Source organism: Cucurbita pepo, chromosome LG19, assembly GCF_002806865.2.
Source record: "Cucurbita pepo subsp. pepo cultivar mu-cu-16 chromosome LG19, ASM280686v2, whole genome shotgun sequence".
NCBI lineage: Eukaryota > Viridiplantae > Streptophyta > Magnoliopsida > Cucurbitales > Cucurbitaceae > Cucurbita > Cucurbita pepo.
Genome location: NC_036656.1, coordinates 6,196,596 through 6,212,307, shown reverse-complemented (window position 1 = coordinate 6,212,307; position 15,712 = coordinate 6,196,596). Strand labels below are relative to the sequence as shown.

Here is a 15,712-nt window from a genome sequence, read left to right as displayed (position 1 = left end):
AATATATATAATATATTTTATATAATTTTGATCGAGTTTGGAGTCGGCGGCTAATGTTATATTCTGTTTTTATTATTTAAAGTAATGATATTTAAATTGAAACTATTATATTAATTTCTCTTGTCGTTTTTTGAATTAGAATCATGGTCGCCTTTGTATAAGATAAGGTTTTTTATGAAATGATAAAGCTTCGTACTAATTAATAATTATATTCATTTTAATTTTATAAGTAAATTTTAATTATATTAAGAAAATAATAAATTTTATTTTAAATAATTAACTATTTTTAAATTCAACGTAGATTTTCAATGAGATTTAATTGAGTTATTTGGAATAGATTTGATTTAATTAGATTTGATTTATGATTCATTTATTTGAATTAGATTTGATTTAGTTAATTTCTCCCTATCAAGTTATATACTGTAAGACCCGGTCATTTCTTTCTCTCTTCCTTATATAACATCTCTACCGAAAATCTCTCTCTAACTAAATCTCTCTTTGCTCGCTTCCTAAAACCTTCTCTTCAGACCGAGGCCAGAGCATACGTCCCTTGAAAATCTCTCTCTGCCCTGCTTTCTAAAACTGCCCTGCTTTCTAAAACTGCCCTCGCTCTCTAAAACCTTCTCTATGAAAATCTTTCTCTGCTCTCTGCCCTCTGCCCTCGCTCTCTAAAACCTTCTCTTAAAACCGAGGCCAGAGGCTCGAGCATACGTTGCTTGGCCATAGGCGATGCAAGAACGAATTGGCTTAGCTTACTTGTCGTTGGAAAGTGAGTGCCGCACAATCGCAAGTCCGCTGCCATTAAAAGGCATATCGGTTCGCTTTCTAAAACATTCTCTTAAAACCGAGGCCAGAGGCTCGAGCATACGTCGCTTGGCCGTAGGCGACGCAAGAACGAGTGTCGCACAATCGCAAGTCCGCTGCCATTAAAAGGCATATCGGTTCGCTTTCTAAAATATTCTCTTAAAACCGAGGCCAGAAGCTCGAGCATACGTCGTTTGGCCGTAGGCGACGTACGACGCAAGAACGAATTGGCTTAGCTCACTTGTCGTTGGAAAGTGAGTGGAAAGTGAGTACCGTACAATTGCAAATCCTCTGCCATTAAGAGACATATCGGATTTGATTCGGTAACGGATGAAAGATTTCTAGTCCTCTGCCATTAAGAGGCATATCAGATTTGATTAGATAGATTTCTCCCAATTGTTCTGATCTTTCCAATTTTCTTTTTCTATTCCTAACAGATTTCCAATTGTTCTGATCTTTCCAATTTTCTTTTTCTATTCCTAACAGATTTTTTAAAAAATATACTTTTCCTTTTCTATTCCTAACAGATTTTTTAAAAAATATACACATGGGAGCGTATTTAAATTACGAACCTAAACTAATTCTTTCAAACATAATTTAAACTAATTTTTTAAGGGCAGAATCTAATAAATAATATAAATTAATACACATAAAGTTTATAATTTAACTTACTTTATAATTTTTATTATACTATATTCTAAATTTATAGGTATAAATTGATTTAAATGCTTGGTGAATAATTATTAAAATATAGTGGAAAATGTGTGAAAAATAAAAAGAAAAAAGAAAATTAGGCCCCAACAAGAACTTGTAGGTTACACATGAACGAAAAGACATTTCTAGCCTCTATCTACGGAATATTAATCTCCTATAGATATATATATATATGTAGCGATTTATTTTGAGCACGTGGCCTAAAAACAAGGGATTAATTTTAAATTATTAAAAATAACAATAATAATTTTAAATGTGAACTTAATTTTTAATTTTTTAGTTTTTAGTTTTCCCGCGTAATCCAAAAGAAAAAAGAAATCTCACGTTGCATGGGATTTAATTTGAAAGCGGTCCATTAACTGGGGGTGGCAAAATCGTGATTAATGACAAAGTTAAGGTCCATTTGTGTGTAAAAAAAGCATTTCTAGTTGCTTATTTAAAGGAGAAATTCGCGGTGTGATCAAAATCCGTTTCGTGCGTCGGTTTTCTCAGAGATTCGTAAAAAGTAAGGGAATAATGGCAGCCGCAGCAGAGGGACGAGTCATTCGCTGTAACACCATTGATTCATGGAACCATCAAATTCAGAAGGGCAATGCCTCTGAGGAGCTGGTAAGCACCGTTTCAATTCTATTCGATAATATGCTCCTCATTTCAATTGGATATATGATCATAATTGATTGTCTTTTCGGCTGAACAATGGCGGAGTTTTCCTGTTTTTGCATTACTTGATTTGATCTGGAGTCTGTTGTGATTCTAAATGATATACATATGCGCGATGAACTTAAGTTTTTCATTCTTTGATCTTTTTTTCTTTGCTTTTGTGATATGGTAGAAAAAGTAGTGTTTCGAATCTTTCGTGCTTCGCTTTTCTTTATTCAACAATCAATCTCATTGTTGTCTCCCACTTATTGCTTTCCACAGCGAACAATTTGGATACATGTTTTAGTAGATTTTAGATCATTATACGAAGCCACCCAACCCAATCCAATCCTTGACTACATTTCGCCACCAATCATTTTCTCGCCAGAATAGTTCCTATTTTAATGTAGTAGGGACTAAACCAATTATTGAGTTCTTGACACTTGAACTTAGTTACTGTTCGTGTCATATAGTTCGATTTTGCTCATGAGTGCTGAAACTGATGCAGATAGTTGTGGATTTCTCTGCATCATGGTGCGGTCCATGTCGGTTCATTGAACCTTTTCTAAACCAGCTTGCTCAAAAATTTCCCACTGTCACATTTCTAAAGGTTGATGTGGATGATCTCGAGGTACTGTAGATTATAATTTATGAGTACCTCTCCTGCTTTCTCTTGTAAAACTCTGTTGATTGGTGCAGTCTGTAGCTAAAGATTGGGGGGTGGAGGCAATGCCTACTTTCATGTTCCTGAAAGAGGGAAGAATTGTGGACAAAGTGGTTGGAGCTAAGAAGGAAGAACTGCAGCAGACTGTATTCAAGCACATGTCTGCTACTGCTTCTGCTTGATACTCAATCATGGACGATTGGGCTCTGTAGTAGGATATAAAGGACTTACTATACTAGGAAACCGCCATAATTTTCAATTCTTGGTTACCAACTCCTATCCGCTTGCTTTGTTGTTACTAGTGAACATGGTGTATTCTCCCTTTAGAAGTGGCTTTTATTGCTTGTCTTTTCTTCTTCCTTGTAAGTGAAAAACATTGTCATTTTTGCATTACTTTAATTGGGATTTGGAATCTGATATTCAGTGAGCCATTGCTTGGACTCGTGAGCACTAATTTTCTCCATAAAGCTGAAAGGAAAAGAAATTGATTTCTTTAGGAGGAAGATTTGTTTAACATATCTTATTAGATTGTTCTGAATTTGCACCCTTTGTTAAATTCGATTAGACAGTAAAGTCGTGCATTCTGGAATGAAATTATACCCTACTCCATAACTGGAGGAATCTGAACCTTTGGATCTTATCATATCCTATGCAAAAAGGTTCCACTCAAACAAAAGGAAACGGATCCTAAGTGGGGTTGATTTTTTTTCCCAATATAACAAACTGAAATAAATTACAGGATATAATAAATTAACTATTTTTTTCTCAAGACCCATTTCCAGTAAAAATGCCAGGAATGGGAATTGAAACACAACCTCAGGGCCTTAGATTGCAGAACCCCGGGGATTACAAACTTTACGACCTATACCTAAGAATCTATTGCCTTCGGCACCACACACATCCATGAAGAAAAATCGACTCAAAATGAAAATCAAATCATCAGACACAACTTGAAAAGGTACTCCTGTACCCATCATCCTTCTGCTTGCTCTTGTTACAGGTAGTTGGTAGTTTAAGTCACTGAATGCGACCCTTCATAGGCAGCTAAATCCTCCTCTTTTCAGCCAACTCAATCAACCCTTCCAATTGGTTTCTGCAGCAGTAGTTATTGGAGCACATACAGCTTCGACCGATAGTCGCTTCAACACGTTTGGGCATGGATCTTTCCCAAAGTTAGTATTGGATATGGTAACGGCACATCTTTGCTTCCCTATGCACCTCTGTAGAAAGAGATGAAAATATGAGGTGGGATTTATATACAGACAATGAAACAACAAGCAAAAATGGATCTTAGTTTTCGCACCTTCTCTAGAGTGTCGTACGACATAGGAGCATGGCAAGTTCCTTGCTGGTAGCTCCCGCAGGTTCCTAATGGTGTTCCAAAGCTTGCAAATTTGATTGAGGTTATGGAATAACCTACAGAACACTTGAGATGAACTTTGGGCCGATGTAAATCCTCCGACTTTTCATAGCTTTCAATGTGCCAATTCTTAAGAGTTGGATGGTATTCAGAGACATCAGCACAGACACTAGTCACTGATCTCTTCACCAAACTGATGCTTGTGGGATTACCTCCAAGTTCCTCAAAGACTACTAACAGATTGTCTTTTGGCTTCAACCAAGCACGAGGCACATGGTACCTGAAAATGAAATATAGCTGGGTTCTGTAAAAGAAATTCATTCTTCAATATTGATGAGCTTTTGCCTAATGTGAAGAAGTTACCATCTTTGTGTTGGCTGGCCACAGCCTTGCTGACACTTGAGAGGTCTAAAGCTTCCAGCATAATTGCACTTCTCACAGTTACCAGTGGCATATGCAGTCCAGTATCTTCCAATGCTATGTCCATTAATCCATATTTGACCCTTCCCCATTCCCTGCATGTCTAAAGCCAATGGCTCATCTCCTTCAGGGGCATCAAAGTTACTCTGCAAGTGAAATGTGAGGTTGATATTTTTAAGAGTCATCTCAACTTTCTTTGTAAAATCAAGTTAAATTTCGGGTCAAGAGGCACCTTGTGCCAAGTCAGTGGTTGCGGTGCTTGTGCAGCCAATGATCCTTTCATCCATTCGACTGAAGAAATACTGTTTGGAGATCTAAGATTCATGGCTTCTCCCTTCAGCCCAACCTATTTTAGTAGCGTAGAGAGTGAGGTAAAGTTTGTGGGAGATGAAATCATAACAATTGAGAAATTTGAGTTAAGTGATCAAACCTTGTAGGTCCATTTTGCCCAGGATAAGTCCAATTTTCCTTGATCAAGTCCATGAAGAGCAACTGGACCTAGGATTCCGGTGTTCCATGTCTCATAGTGCCCCCCAACATTCTTCAGTAACAACAATTCAAAATGAGAAATTAGCAACAAATGGATGTGTAGGGTGGGGATCCAAAAGATATACTATTGGAAGTCAAGGGGCCATTTGGAAAATACTTGGAAAGCAATTGTCTATTTTTGTTTTCAATACTGTATTTTGAAATTTGTGATCGAGTGGCTTGTAAAAATAGCTCAGATTGTACAAGTTCTCCAAGCTTAATTTAAGCACCCCTACATCTTGGGGAGTGATCAAGAGCATTCATGCTTTTATAGTTTAGTAAGAAAAGCTACATGGGAACCCCTTTCAAGACTAACTTCAGCATCAATTGAATGGGTTATGTAAAATGAGGGAATAAAACTCACTGGCAATCCCACAGCAACACTCAGGAGTGCAATTGTGTTTCGTCCAGCTTGAAAATCGACTTTGCCAGTATAAGTGAATCTCCGATTTTCTCTCGACCCAAATGCAGAACCTGATAAACAACCGATAGTTATTAAAATTTCCTGCTTTCTTCATGAGAGGTGGCATCAAAGAAGAATGAAATAGTACTATACCTGAAAGCCTCCCATTAATAAAGATATGCACAGCATGGCCACTTGACATAACAATCAGTGTGGGGAGTTCTCCACCATGCAGGAAGGATTCTGTTGAACCAATATCTACACTGAAGGGACATTGGAAAGGAAAATATTAGGTTCCCTAGCATCAGAAAACCTGAGCTAACCTCAAAGGCAAAACATCGCCTAAGCAAACTTTCATGGTTTCTATTTGATCAAAGATTAGTCTATTTGATTCTATTTCCGCCCCCCAAAATTCTTCTAGGCTTTTTGTGATTTGGAAGATCAGATGACAAGATGATCGGTAAGTTAGACTTCCAACGATTTTTATCCACATAATTGGATGAAGAAAGATGAAGTATAAAGTAATTCATTATCAAATTGTAAGCGAGCAAGAGTCTGACCAGTACAAAGTGGCCTCACCTAGTAATATACCATAGGTAGTCACTAGTATCCTTGGTAACATTTATCTGCTCCAGTAAACCAGAAGTAGTCATTGTTGCTGTGCTATCATCCTCAGCAGAAATGTCTTCATTGTAGCTTTCCCATAAGAACACAGGAGAGTTTGTTGGTAGCATTTCGAGTTGTGATGTTTGAACTCCAACCTGGGAAACAAGTAAATAACAAAGCAAGGTGAGCCGCAACCAGATCCTGCTGAAGTCTTGCCACTAGCTAAACTAAAAGCAAGGAATTTTTTTCAAACCTTTGCTGTATTGAAAACTACGTTTCTACAATCAGGAAGGATACTGATGGACCATGGAGGCAAACTATAGTGCACGTTATTGAACATCACTTTTGCAGCTGAATTTATGTCATAATTTGAAAGAAAGGCTGCACAATCTCCTGATTCTGATGTGTAAACATAAGCCTGGAAATGTTGAATGTCGAGTCTCAGTAATTGTGATTATGCTTAGATGATGAGAGCCTAGAGAATCACAGACTACAAGTAAAAAAAAACCTGTTGAGAGCTCCCTAGAGAAGTCACAACTGGATCTGCTGAAACTAAAGCTTTTTCGCACATCTTCACCACCCTATGAAGCTCCTTCAAATGACCGTATTTTGGCTGCCTAATCAAACCTATCATCGTTTTTGAACAAAGAGGTCAATGTAAATATTTCCAAATTATCAATAGCATAGGACCAGCACTATATCCATTTTTATCATATTTCCCAACTTTCTTTAACCAGCCATGTTACATCCACAAGGTCTAATGTGTGAATAAATAATGTGCCTTTTTAGCAGTCATGAGCACAATCCCTTTGGTTTTATGCATGTCCGGAAAACTATCTTGAATAAGTGACATTCAACTCTCACCATATTCATCAATTGGAGCATCATAGTCATAGCTGGTAGTGATAAAAGGTCCTCCTGCTGTGCGTCCAAAGTTTGTCCCTCCATGGTACTGTCACACAACGAGATGAGAATTTTATAGGATAATAATTTACAACAAAGTAATGCTTGTGTCACAGAAAACCAACCATGTAATAGTTAATAAAAGATCCTCCTTTTTGAATGAACCGAGCAACGGCAAATGCCAAATCTTGAACTGGCCTCTGGTGAATTGGACCCCCGAATTCATTAAACCTTCAGGTTTGTCAAAGACAAATCAGCAAAAATGAGGAACTTTCAGATGATCAATAGTGAGATAAGAGAGTCTGTTACAAACCAGCCACTCCATGCCTCTGTCCACATTGTAGGTTTGTAGGGTTTATTGGGAGAGAATGTGTCGCAATAAAAGCCATTGCATGTATTAATCTGCCACAAGACAAAACCAGAGTTTCATAGACAAGCTTTTGTGTTTGCTTGAGACTGAGTTCCAAGCTAAATAGCTATAACAGAACAACAATGAACTCCATTTCAAAAATTCGAGTAACATAGAGAAGAGAAGTGCTCACCACTGGATCTGGGGCATCCTCTTCCTTGCACATCACCCATGGGACTCCAGTCTCCAGTCCTACAGCCATCTTTGCCGCCCAGGTCATGTAATTTTTCCCAGCAGCCCCAAATAACTTGCTCTGTACTCCATATTCATTCTCAATCTACAATATCAAAATCCCATTTTATCGTTGCCATAATTTCAACCATTCTAGTTCCAATTAGAGCTATTCTTCAGAAGAAAGAATTAGGACCTTTTATGTTCTTTGATTATCTTGCCAAGTAAGAAATGAAAACTAGAAATCAGTACCTGAGAGAGAATGATGGGGCCACCTTGAGACTCAAACAACTTTTCACTTTTCATCATCCCCACAATTTTTTCTGTAAATCCCTGCATTGCTTTCTGTAACACCAAGAGTGATTTAGAGGGGTTTTCCATAAACTCTGCTGGGCAAAACTAATAAAACAGCCCAATGGCTATTAAAAGTAATGCATTTCCCCTTTACTTTAGCTTTTAGCATATCGATTAAAGAGGCGTGCATATGCAAATACCTTGAAAGGTTCATTATCAGTTCTGAAACTAATGCCTGGGACATACTTCAGCCAAACAGGAAACCCTCTGCAGGAAGCGTTATAGATTAGAACAAGGGAAAATGTTGGTGCAAAGTCAAGCGTCTCGTTGAGAAGAGCCAAAAAAATTAAGAGAGAAAGAAAGAGATGAAGATCATAAGTAAGAAGGGAGTACCCAAAGTTCCATTCTGCACAAACATAAGGTCCAATGCGTAGGTTTGCGTAGAGTCCAGCTTTCTGAATGGTTTTTATGAACCTCACCAGATCATATCTCCCTTCGAAATTGTACTGAAATTCGTAGAAAGCATAAAGGACAAGCAAAATGAGGAGGAAAACAGAGAATTTTCGGAACAAGTTTATGAGAATTACAGTACATTGCCAGGGGAAGGCTCATGGACATTCCAAAACACATAGGTTTCAACAGCATCAAGACCACCTTCTTTTGCTTTCTGTATCAGACCTTCCCACATCTACACAAATTCCATGCCTCCAAAAATCAGAAACAAAACTCCGAACATTCCCACCAAGAACAAAAAGGGAACAGAGATATGTACCTCAGGAGTGCTTCTGGGGTAATGTATGGAGCCAGAAAAGAGAACTCTCCTCTGCCCATTGATTAAAATGGCCTTTCTATCATAGGTCACACTACATTGAACAAGCTGAACACCCAGAAGCCAAAATAGCCCCAAAACCACTATTGAAAGCTTGGAAACCGAGTTGGTTGCCATTCTGAGCAAAAAAAGAAAAGGACTCGAGACTTTCTTGCCAATGAAGGGAAAGTTGAATGCAGATCTACAACGCACCGAGAGGAAAAGAGGCTCCTATTTATGATCTATTCCAAGCATCTGTTACCACAACCAAAGCAGCAGAGGAGCTCATTCCCAGTTTGAACACGGCACTTAGATCCGAGCCTCCGATGACTGCAAATCAATGAACCTGTATGCCTGGCTTTATATACAGCCTCCACTCACCGACAGTCACAAGTGTCAAAAGCTACCACAGCTCACTAGCAAAAAGTGAAAGATGCCGTACCGCTAGTGACCTACCAAGCTGTGATTATAAAAAACAAAAGTAGCAAGTAAACGGCTTACATCAAGTGATTAAATTAACATGTCATTGTTAAGCTTGTTTTTTTAACAAAGTGTACCTGCTTGCAACTTATTCTTTTCTGACGAAGTGTCAAATTTGTCTTCCCATATATGAACCCTATGATAAACAAATGCTTTAATATTTTACTGGAAGTTCTTAACTTCACAAGAACAAAGCACAGGGATTTTGACTGTATTGTGGCTAAAGCCAAAGCAAACCAACAAGAGCTGCATTTGTGGAGTGGAGTGGTCCGATTTCGTAAGGAAATGGTAAGATAACATGTCTTGATGCTCCCAAATGCTCTACTTTTGTCTGGGTCTCTGTGTAGCGCATGCCCCACTCTACCAAACGCCATGTGAACCCCAAACCTTCCGTTGGCTTTAATGGGTCATGTGAAATCCAAAGGAAAACCAACATCCTCTTTAATACTTCAACATTTTTACTCCTCAAATTTGTTTCTTCATTCTAAGCCACCCAAGTTTCATTTTTTTATCTTTCATTATCTTATATATCTATTAACTTAGGTGGTACACCTAAACAAGTTGATGAATATTATTAAACTCAAGCTTTTTCAGGTACATCTTCCATGGTACAAAATCATAGGAACAATATTAAGGGACATGATTTTTCAGGTACATCAATTGCTCTGTTTTCTCTTTGACCCATTTCTTGTTCCCGAGTGACACAGTCTCCAAGTTTTTTCTTTTTAAATTTTTTATTGTCCCTTTTCATCTTCCTTAGAAAGATCCTCACTTGTGTCAGAAACCAGCTGGCCTTGAACCAACAAACAGTATGTTTATTATGCGATCTTCCTATTCTTATTACATACATGTCACCCACACAGATTTCTTCCAATTCAATATGGAATTTTTCTCCAATTTTATTTGATATTCTGCAGTCTTCCTGCTTGTCCATTCCGCCCTGCCTTCCGTTCACGAATCTTTCATCTGTTACTGAACTTTTAATGACGCTGCCATGGACCCATTGAGAATTGAAAAGATGGGTCGAGATTTGTTTAATGGGAGATTAAACTAAATGATCTTTACGGATCTAAGCGACCCATGTGTCGTGGTGGTGGAGTTGGCAAAAAGGAACAATAAAGCAGAGTTATTCAATTTCCATTAACTTTGTTCCTTCGTTGTTTAATTTTGTATTTGTTTTTGAGGTGCCTTCGATGGAGGAAAGAGTGGGATAAGGAGATTAGAACCCTAGAACACCGCCGCTTTACGGCCTCACGCCGCCTAGATGGAGGGCAATGGTCCGCCACTCGTCCCCGCAGGTATCGGCCCTTCGTAATTTAATTTACTTCTCATTTTGTTAATTTTTCCTTCGTAATTTTTCATCTCATTTAAAATAAAATAAAATAAAAATACCTTTATTATTAGTGAATTTTAACATTACATTTTAGCTTTTTATTTTAAAAAAATTATTATCAACATATAAATAAAATCCATCTATGTAAGTAAAAAAAAAAAAAAAAATTAAACTTTTTCTAAAAAAAGTCAAAATTAGTAGGAAGGTTTCGTCCATATATTATATTTTTTAACTTTTTAAAAAGTTTATAAAGATATTTTAGATGTTTAATGTTATTTTTAATTTAAGTTATTATAAAAAATTTTGAGAGGGGAAGAGTATTTTTTTTTTANAATTAGTAGGAAGGTTTCGTCCATATATTATATTTTTTAACTTTTTAAAAAGTTTATAAAGATATTTTAGATGTTTAATGTTATTTTTAATTTAAGTTATTATAAAAAATTTTGAGAGGGGAAGAGTATTTTTTTTTTAAGATAAAATATAAAATTACTAAATATTTTATTTATTTAGCTGTGCAGTGTTAAGTTATTAAAGTTTTTTTTTTTTTTATCTCATAATACCACATAGGCACATAGCTGAGTATAGAAAAGGTTAAAAACCTAGGTGCACGTGGCGTACACAACCACGGCACCTCAGGTCATCATCGTTCATTGATTTTGATTCTGCTCTCGGCTATAGCCATTGGCCATGGCGCGCGCGCGCGCGGTTTTGTTTGGCCTTTTGGCCCTTGGCCTGGCGCGCGCTCCCTTTTGTTCGTCCTCTTGGCCCTTGGCCTAGCGTGCGCGCCCTTTTGTTTGGCCTTTTGGCCTTTGGCCTGGCGCGCGCGCCCTTTGTGGCTTCACTGCCACGCCACACGGCAGTGAAGAGATTGGATTCCTTGCCTTTTTTCTTTCTTCCTCTTTCCCTGTTTATAAAGTTTTAAGGGGTCCAAATTATGGGTACCCACATTTATAATTCTTTTTTTTTCTTTCAATTCTAGTATTTTGGTAAATTTCCTTCATGTTGCCTTACATAATGGATCTCATTTTTCAATTATTGCTAATAAAGTTTGAATTTTTAAAATTAGTTAATTTCCCTTTTTTTTATATATAATAACAAATTATTTGAACTCAATTATAAATTATACTAGGAGTAAATTGATTTCTTAAATTATTTGAAGAATTGGAAATTCAAATTTTAATTGTTTTTGGATTCTTGATTTCAAATTTTATGTTATAATACAATGATCTTGAGGGCTGCTTTTTAAAAGTTGATCCAAAAATTCAAAAAGATTGTTGAATAAAGATAAAGCATATATTAAAGATAGAACTTTCTTGGAATATTGTTTTTCTAAAGAAATTAGTTCGTTTTTTAATGTACTTTTTTAAAATAAATTTATTTCCAAAAGTATTGATAAAAGTAAAATATTTTTAATTTAGAAATAAAAACAAACCCTCTTTTCAAAATTTACCTCAAAATAGAACTCTAAGCCTAAATTTGAATAATATGTTAATCCCATTCCCATTTATTTTAGGATTTTTTTTACCGTGGTAGATTTGTCTAGTTATGTTCATATGACTGATAACTAAAACTATAAAAATTGGGTTGGATTATTTTTTCTTTCTAAATTAAATTTTTTAAAAATAAAAAATTAGGTTTTTGAGTTAAATTTCTAAAAAAATAGTTTGGATTGAGTTAAATTTTTAAAAAATAAAAAATTAGGTTGTTGAGTTAAATTTTTAAGAAATAAAAAATTAGGTTTGATTGACATTCATTTATTGGATCAACCCGATCAAGACTCAACTCTACTCTACCTTACGCAAGATTATGAGTATTTAAGGACTAAGGACTATAATAAACCGTAGTGATGTGGTGTGACCGGTAAATGTTTAAAATTAATTCTTTTTATTTTATAATTATTATTGTAATATGTAGGATAGATAAGGATATTTAAAAAAAAAATAATTAAAATAAAAAATAAAAGTAGAGAATTTGATTGGTTTGAGTGGCTTGTTTCTCTCCCATTAAAAATTGAATGAGATTTCGATTAAATGGCTGACAGAAATTTAATTTAATTAGTAGTTAATTTGTTTGTTATTTAACCGGACGACATAATTAAGACGTTCAATCATTTTGGGAAAAGTGGTGACAAGATAATGAAATGTGTTTCTCAATGAGTTAAACACTAGTGATTTAAATACAGAAATAATGAATATTTGTGTTTTGAAATGCACGATAATTCACCTGAAATAGATAAAAATACCCTTCTAATATTTATTTATTTTTACTTTTTTAATACGTAAAAATATAATTATGTTCGTAGTTTCTTATTTCCTAAAAAAAAAAATAAAGACCATAAAACATAGTCGATAATAATATTGTTTTTGTTCTCTAAATTATTAAATTAAATATCTTTTAGAGACAAATAAGACACCGATTGTCACATTAGATTTAAATAGTTTCATGGTCGATCCTATAATTATTGTCCTAAAAATATGTTCCAAACACAAAAAGATAAATGAATATAATAAAAACATAAAAGATAAGACAATGTTGTTTGAACCGCAGACAGCATAAGGTAGGTTTTACATTTGAATGGACATAAAATTACATCCAATCATTGCTCTTCTGTTCCATGTTCATTCACAATACATTGGAGTTTACAAATAATTATTTTTTTCCTTTTATTTTAACCTCATCGATGTATATTTTCAATTCTATAAGACATCGAATGAAATTTAAACTTATAAACCTATTAAGTATTAAGTTTATGACAAGACTTATATTTTTCTTGTAGTTTTATTTATCATAAAATTTTGATACTAAAAAATTAAAAAAAAAATATATATATATATATTTTAGTATTTAAAATGTACGGATTAATTCTATCTATAAAATATTTAGAATAAAAAAAATATAATACATGCCTAAAAAATACTTAAATTTCACAATTTATTTAAAAATTATCTATATTCTTTCAAAAAAATACTTAAGTTTCACCATTTATTTAAAAATTATCTATATTCTTTCGAATAATATGGTATTAATTTTGGCATTAGAATGGATATATATATATATATTTAGATTAAATTTAAAAAGCTAAAAGTGAAGTAAAATGAAAGATAATAATAAAAAAAGGTTTTTTGATGGGGGTATATGTGTCAATTTGGGCTACAATTACACCAACGGCAATTGCATTGCAATTTGCTGATTGGTTCGAGCAGTGTCTCCTGCACCATTGGAATCAACTGAGCTTCGAGAATTTATGCAAATCTTCGTGTTGCTGCTTCTGATTCCTATCGAATAGTGAAATCCCCAATGCTTCGTCCCCATAAAAATCTATGCAGGTTTATCAATGGCCTGAACCACGACCAATTCCTTCACTGTAAACGCTCGGCATCCTCTTATCAATACAACCACAGAAACCATGGCGAGAAAGAAAACGTTCCCAAGAAAGATGGGAACGAAGAACCTCAATTGTATTTCTACAAGAGTAGAGGCCAGCACATTCTCACGAACCCACGAATTCTGGGCTCTATTGTTCGAAAATCTGCCATAAAGCCGACCGACACGGTCTTGGAGATCGGACCTGGCACCGGAAATCTGACATTGAAGCTTCTGGAAGCTTCCCAAAAGGTCATAGCCATTGAAATCGATAAAAGAATGGTCGAGGTTCTGCACAGACGCGTGGCGGAGCATAAGTTTGAAGACCGTATTTGTGTAAGTTAATATTGCTGTCTATGTGTTCGATGAAATGTCTGACAGAGGATAAACTGCTTTGAAATGTGGAGTGGGGGTTTTTTGTAGGTTATACGCGAAGATGCTTTGAAATGTGAGTTCCCTCGTTTCGATCTCGTCGTGGCCAACATCCCTTATGGGATATCATCGCCGCTTGTGGCCAAATTGGTATATGGGGCAATTCCATTTCGGAGTGCCACGCTTCTACTTCAGAAAGAATTTGCACGGCGGTTGTTGGCGAATCCGGGTGACTCTGAGTACAATCGTTTGGCTGTAAATGTGAAATTGGTGGCTGATGTAGAGCATGTAATGGATGTAAGCAAGAGGGACTTTGTTCCTTGTCCTAAAGTCGACTCATCCGTGGTGATAATCCGCCCCAAGAAGGAAATTCCTGAAGTGAACCTGGAAGAGTGGCGGTCTTTCACTAGAACTTGCTTTGGGAAGAAGAATAAGACACTTGGGGCAACGTTCAAGCAGAAGAGGATGCTGATGGCCCTAATGAACTCCAATTCTGAGAGTTTCAATGGTCGAGGAGTTGAAGAAGAGGGCTGTTCTTCATCTTCAGAGAAGGGGTTTAATTCGTTCAAGGAGAAAATCATAGAGATTTTGAAATCTGGGAGCTTTGAAGATAAGAGGCCTGCAAAGTTGTGCAACGAGGAGTTCCTGCATTTGCTGGCGTTGTTCAATCAAGCTGGGATATATTTTCGCGATGGATCAGAGCTTCAGGATGCAGAGAGAAGAGCCTTAGCTGATGATGCCTACGGGTCAGAACTAGAAGATTAGCTGATCGTTAAATTTTGTATTCATTTGAGAGAGAAACACCATTCTTCCAGTTGAATCTCACTGCAGTTTTTGATCTTGTTTCTTGAATTATAATTTGCAGTCTTCGAAAAGAAACTGAACCCTTTCTTTGTGTTGATTAGAGGTACTGACGGCAGCTCAACTGTTCGAGCGTTTTCCTTCCATCTAGGTTGGTTTATTCTATAAACTTTAAGTTACAAAATGGAGCTATTACAATGATACCATTGAAGATAGAATGTCACGACAAGCATAATCTGAAAACATGTTGTCTGTAGCTATATGCTTAATGACACTGTTATGATTAGAGAGGGTAGAGTGTGGTTTATTCTATAAACGTGTTGTCTGTGGTTGTATGCTTAATGCCACGGTTATGCTTATTCCGAACTTTTTTTTTTCTTAAACCATTTTATTATTATGAAATTTGGGTATATTATACGTTATCAATGTTGTTGCTGCTGCTACCTGTGACTCACTAGCCTATAACATTACTTTCTAGATGTTGTTCCAAAATTTTCTCTAACCCTATTTTCTAAGAGCAGAGTCGGAGCCTTGAGCGTATATCAACGGCGCCAATAGTGACTCAAGTTTAATGGCGAATCACTAAACATGGAACTAGCCCATGAAAAAAAGAAAAAAAAAAAAAAAAAAAAAAAAAAAA

The 15,712-nt window shown here is 35.9% G+C and overlaps 4 protein-coding genes across 7 annotated transcripts; 3 read left to right on the top strand and 1 right to left on the bottom strand.

Annotated features, from left to right (window-relative positions):
* Positions 1–1,989: 1,989 nt before the first annotated feature.
* Positions 1,990–3,252, top strand: LOC111781408 (thioredoxin H-type). Its single transcript, XM_023661970.1, has 3 exons — positions 1,990–2,127; positions 2,666–2,788; positions 2,857–3,252. The coding sequence occupies exons 1-3, from the start codon at positions 2,035–2,037 to the stop codon at positions 3,001–3,003; spliced, it is 363 nt and encodes a 120-aa protein (XP_023517738.1). The 5' UTR covers positions 1,990–2,034; the 3' UTR covers positions 3,004–3,252.
* A 156-nt stretch (positions 3,253–3,408) lies between these two features.
* On the bottom strand, positions 3,409–9,106 carry LOC111781407 (beta-galactosidase 3-like). The gene is made up of 19 exons (XM_023661969.1): positions 8,688–9,106; positions 8,508–8,603; positions 8,309–8,421; positions 8,116–8,182; positions 7,874–7,966; positions 7,584–7,727; positions 7,355–7,443; positions 7,167–7,272; positions 7,003–7,090; positions 6,647–6,765; positions 6,392–6,556; positions 6,112–6,293; positions 5,686–5,795; positions 5,494–5,603; positions 5,032–5,142; positions 4,834–4,947; positions 4,545–4,747; positions 4,125–4,461; positions 3,409–4,041 (listed from the first exon to the last, which is right to left on the bottom strand). The coding sequence occupies exons 1-19, from the start codon at positions 8,859–8,861 to the stop codon at positions 3,895–3,897; spliced, it is 2,568 nt and encodes an 855-aa protein (XP_023517737.1). The 5' UTR covers positions 8,862–9,106; the 3' UTR covers positions 3,409–3,894.
* Positions 9,107–9,302: 196 nt separating this feature from the next.
* LOC111781410 lies at positions 9,303–10,644 on the top strand. 4 transcript variants are annotated; one of them, XM_023661973.1, is made up of 4 exons: positions 9,303–9,491; positions 9,798–9,854; positions 9,964–10,012; positions 10,388–10,644. In XM_023661973.1, exons 1-4 carry the CDS (start codon positions 9,333–9,335, stop codon positions 10,432–10,434), a joined length of 312 nt encoding a protein of 103 aa, XP_023517741.1. In that variant the 5' UTR covers positions 9,303–9,332; the 3' UTR covers positions 10,435–10,644. The 4 variants fall into 4 exon arrangements, with proteins under 4 accessions (XP_023517741.1, XP_023517740.1, XP_023517742.1 ...); XM_023661972.1 differs by lacking the exon at positions 10,388–10,644 and adding an exon at positions 10,121–10,355; XM_023661974.1 differs by lacking the exons at positions 9,964–10,012; positions 10,388–10,644 and adding an exon at positions 10,121–10,355.
* A 2,968-nt stretch (positions 10,645–13,612) lies between these two features.
* On the top strand, positions 13,613–15,474 carry LOC111781131 (ribosomal RNA small subunit methyltransferase, mitochondrial). Its single transcript, XM_023661576.1, has 2 exons — positions 13,613–14,235; positions 14,323–15,474. The coding sequence occupies exons 1-2, from the start codon at positions 13,834–13,836 to the stop codon at positions 15,034–15,036; spliced, it is 1,116 nt and encodes a 371-aa protein (XP_023517344.1). The 5' UTR covers positions 13,613–13,833; the 3' UTR covers positions 15,037–15,474.
* The last annotated feature ends 238 nt before the right edge of the window (positions 15,475–15,712 follow it).

Coding starts and splice junctions, on each gene's coding strand:
- LOC111781408 (XM_023661970.1), top strand. CDS start 2,035: ATGGCAGCCGCAGCAGAGGGACGAGTCATTCGCTGTAACACCATTGAT. Junction 2,128..2,665: donor GCAATGCCTCTGAGGAGCTG/GTAAGCACCGTT, acceptor AAACTGATGCAG/ATAGTTGTGGATTTCTCTGC. Junction 2,789..2,856: donor TTGATGTGGATGATCTCGAG/GTACTGTAGATT, acceptor TGATTGGTGCAG/TCTGTAGCTAAAGATTGGGG.
- LOC111781407 (XM_023661969.1), bottom strand. CDS start 8,861: ATGGCAACCAACTCGGTTTCCAAGCTTTCAATAGTGGTTTTGGGGCTA. Junction 7,967..8,115: donor CTGATAATGAACCTTTCAAG/GTATTTGCATAT, acceptor TTGGTGTTACAG/AAAGCAATGCAGGGATTTAC. Junction 7,091..7,166: donor CTTTTATTAACTATTACATG/GTTGGTTTTCTG, acceptor GTTGTGTGACAG/TACCATGGAGGGACAAACTT.
- LOC111781410 (XM_023661971.1), top strand. CDS start 9,333: ATGAACCCTATGATAAACAAATGCTTTAATATTTTACTGGAAGTTCTT. Junction 9,492..9,797: donor TCCGATTTCGTAAGGAAATG/GTAAGATAACAT, acceptor AAGCTTTTTCAG/GTACATCTTCCATGGTACAA. Junction 9,855..9,963: donor TAAGGGACATGATTTTTCAG/GTACATCAATTG, acceptor CATCTTCCTTAG/AAAGATCCTCACTTGTGTCA.
- LOC111781131 (XM_023661576.1), top strand. CDS start 13,834: ATGCTTCGTCCCCATAAAAATCTATGCAGGTTTATCAATGGCCTGAAC. Junction 14,236..14,322: donor AGTTTGAAGACCGTATTTGT/GTAAGTTAATAT, acceptor GGTTTTTTGTAG/GTTATACGCGAAGATGCTTT.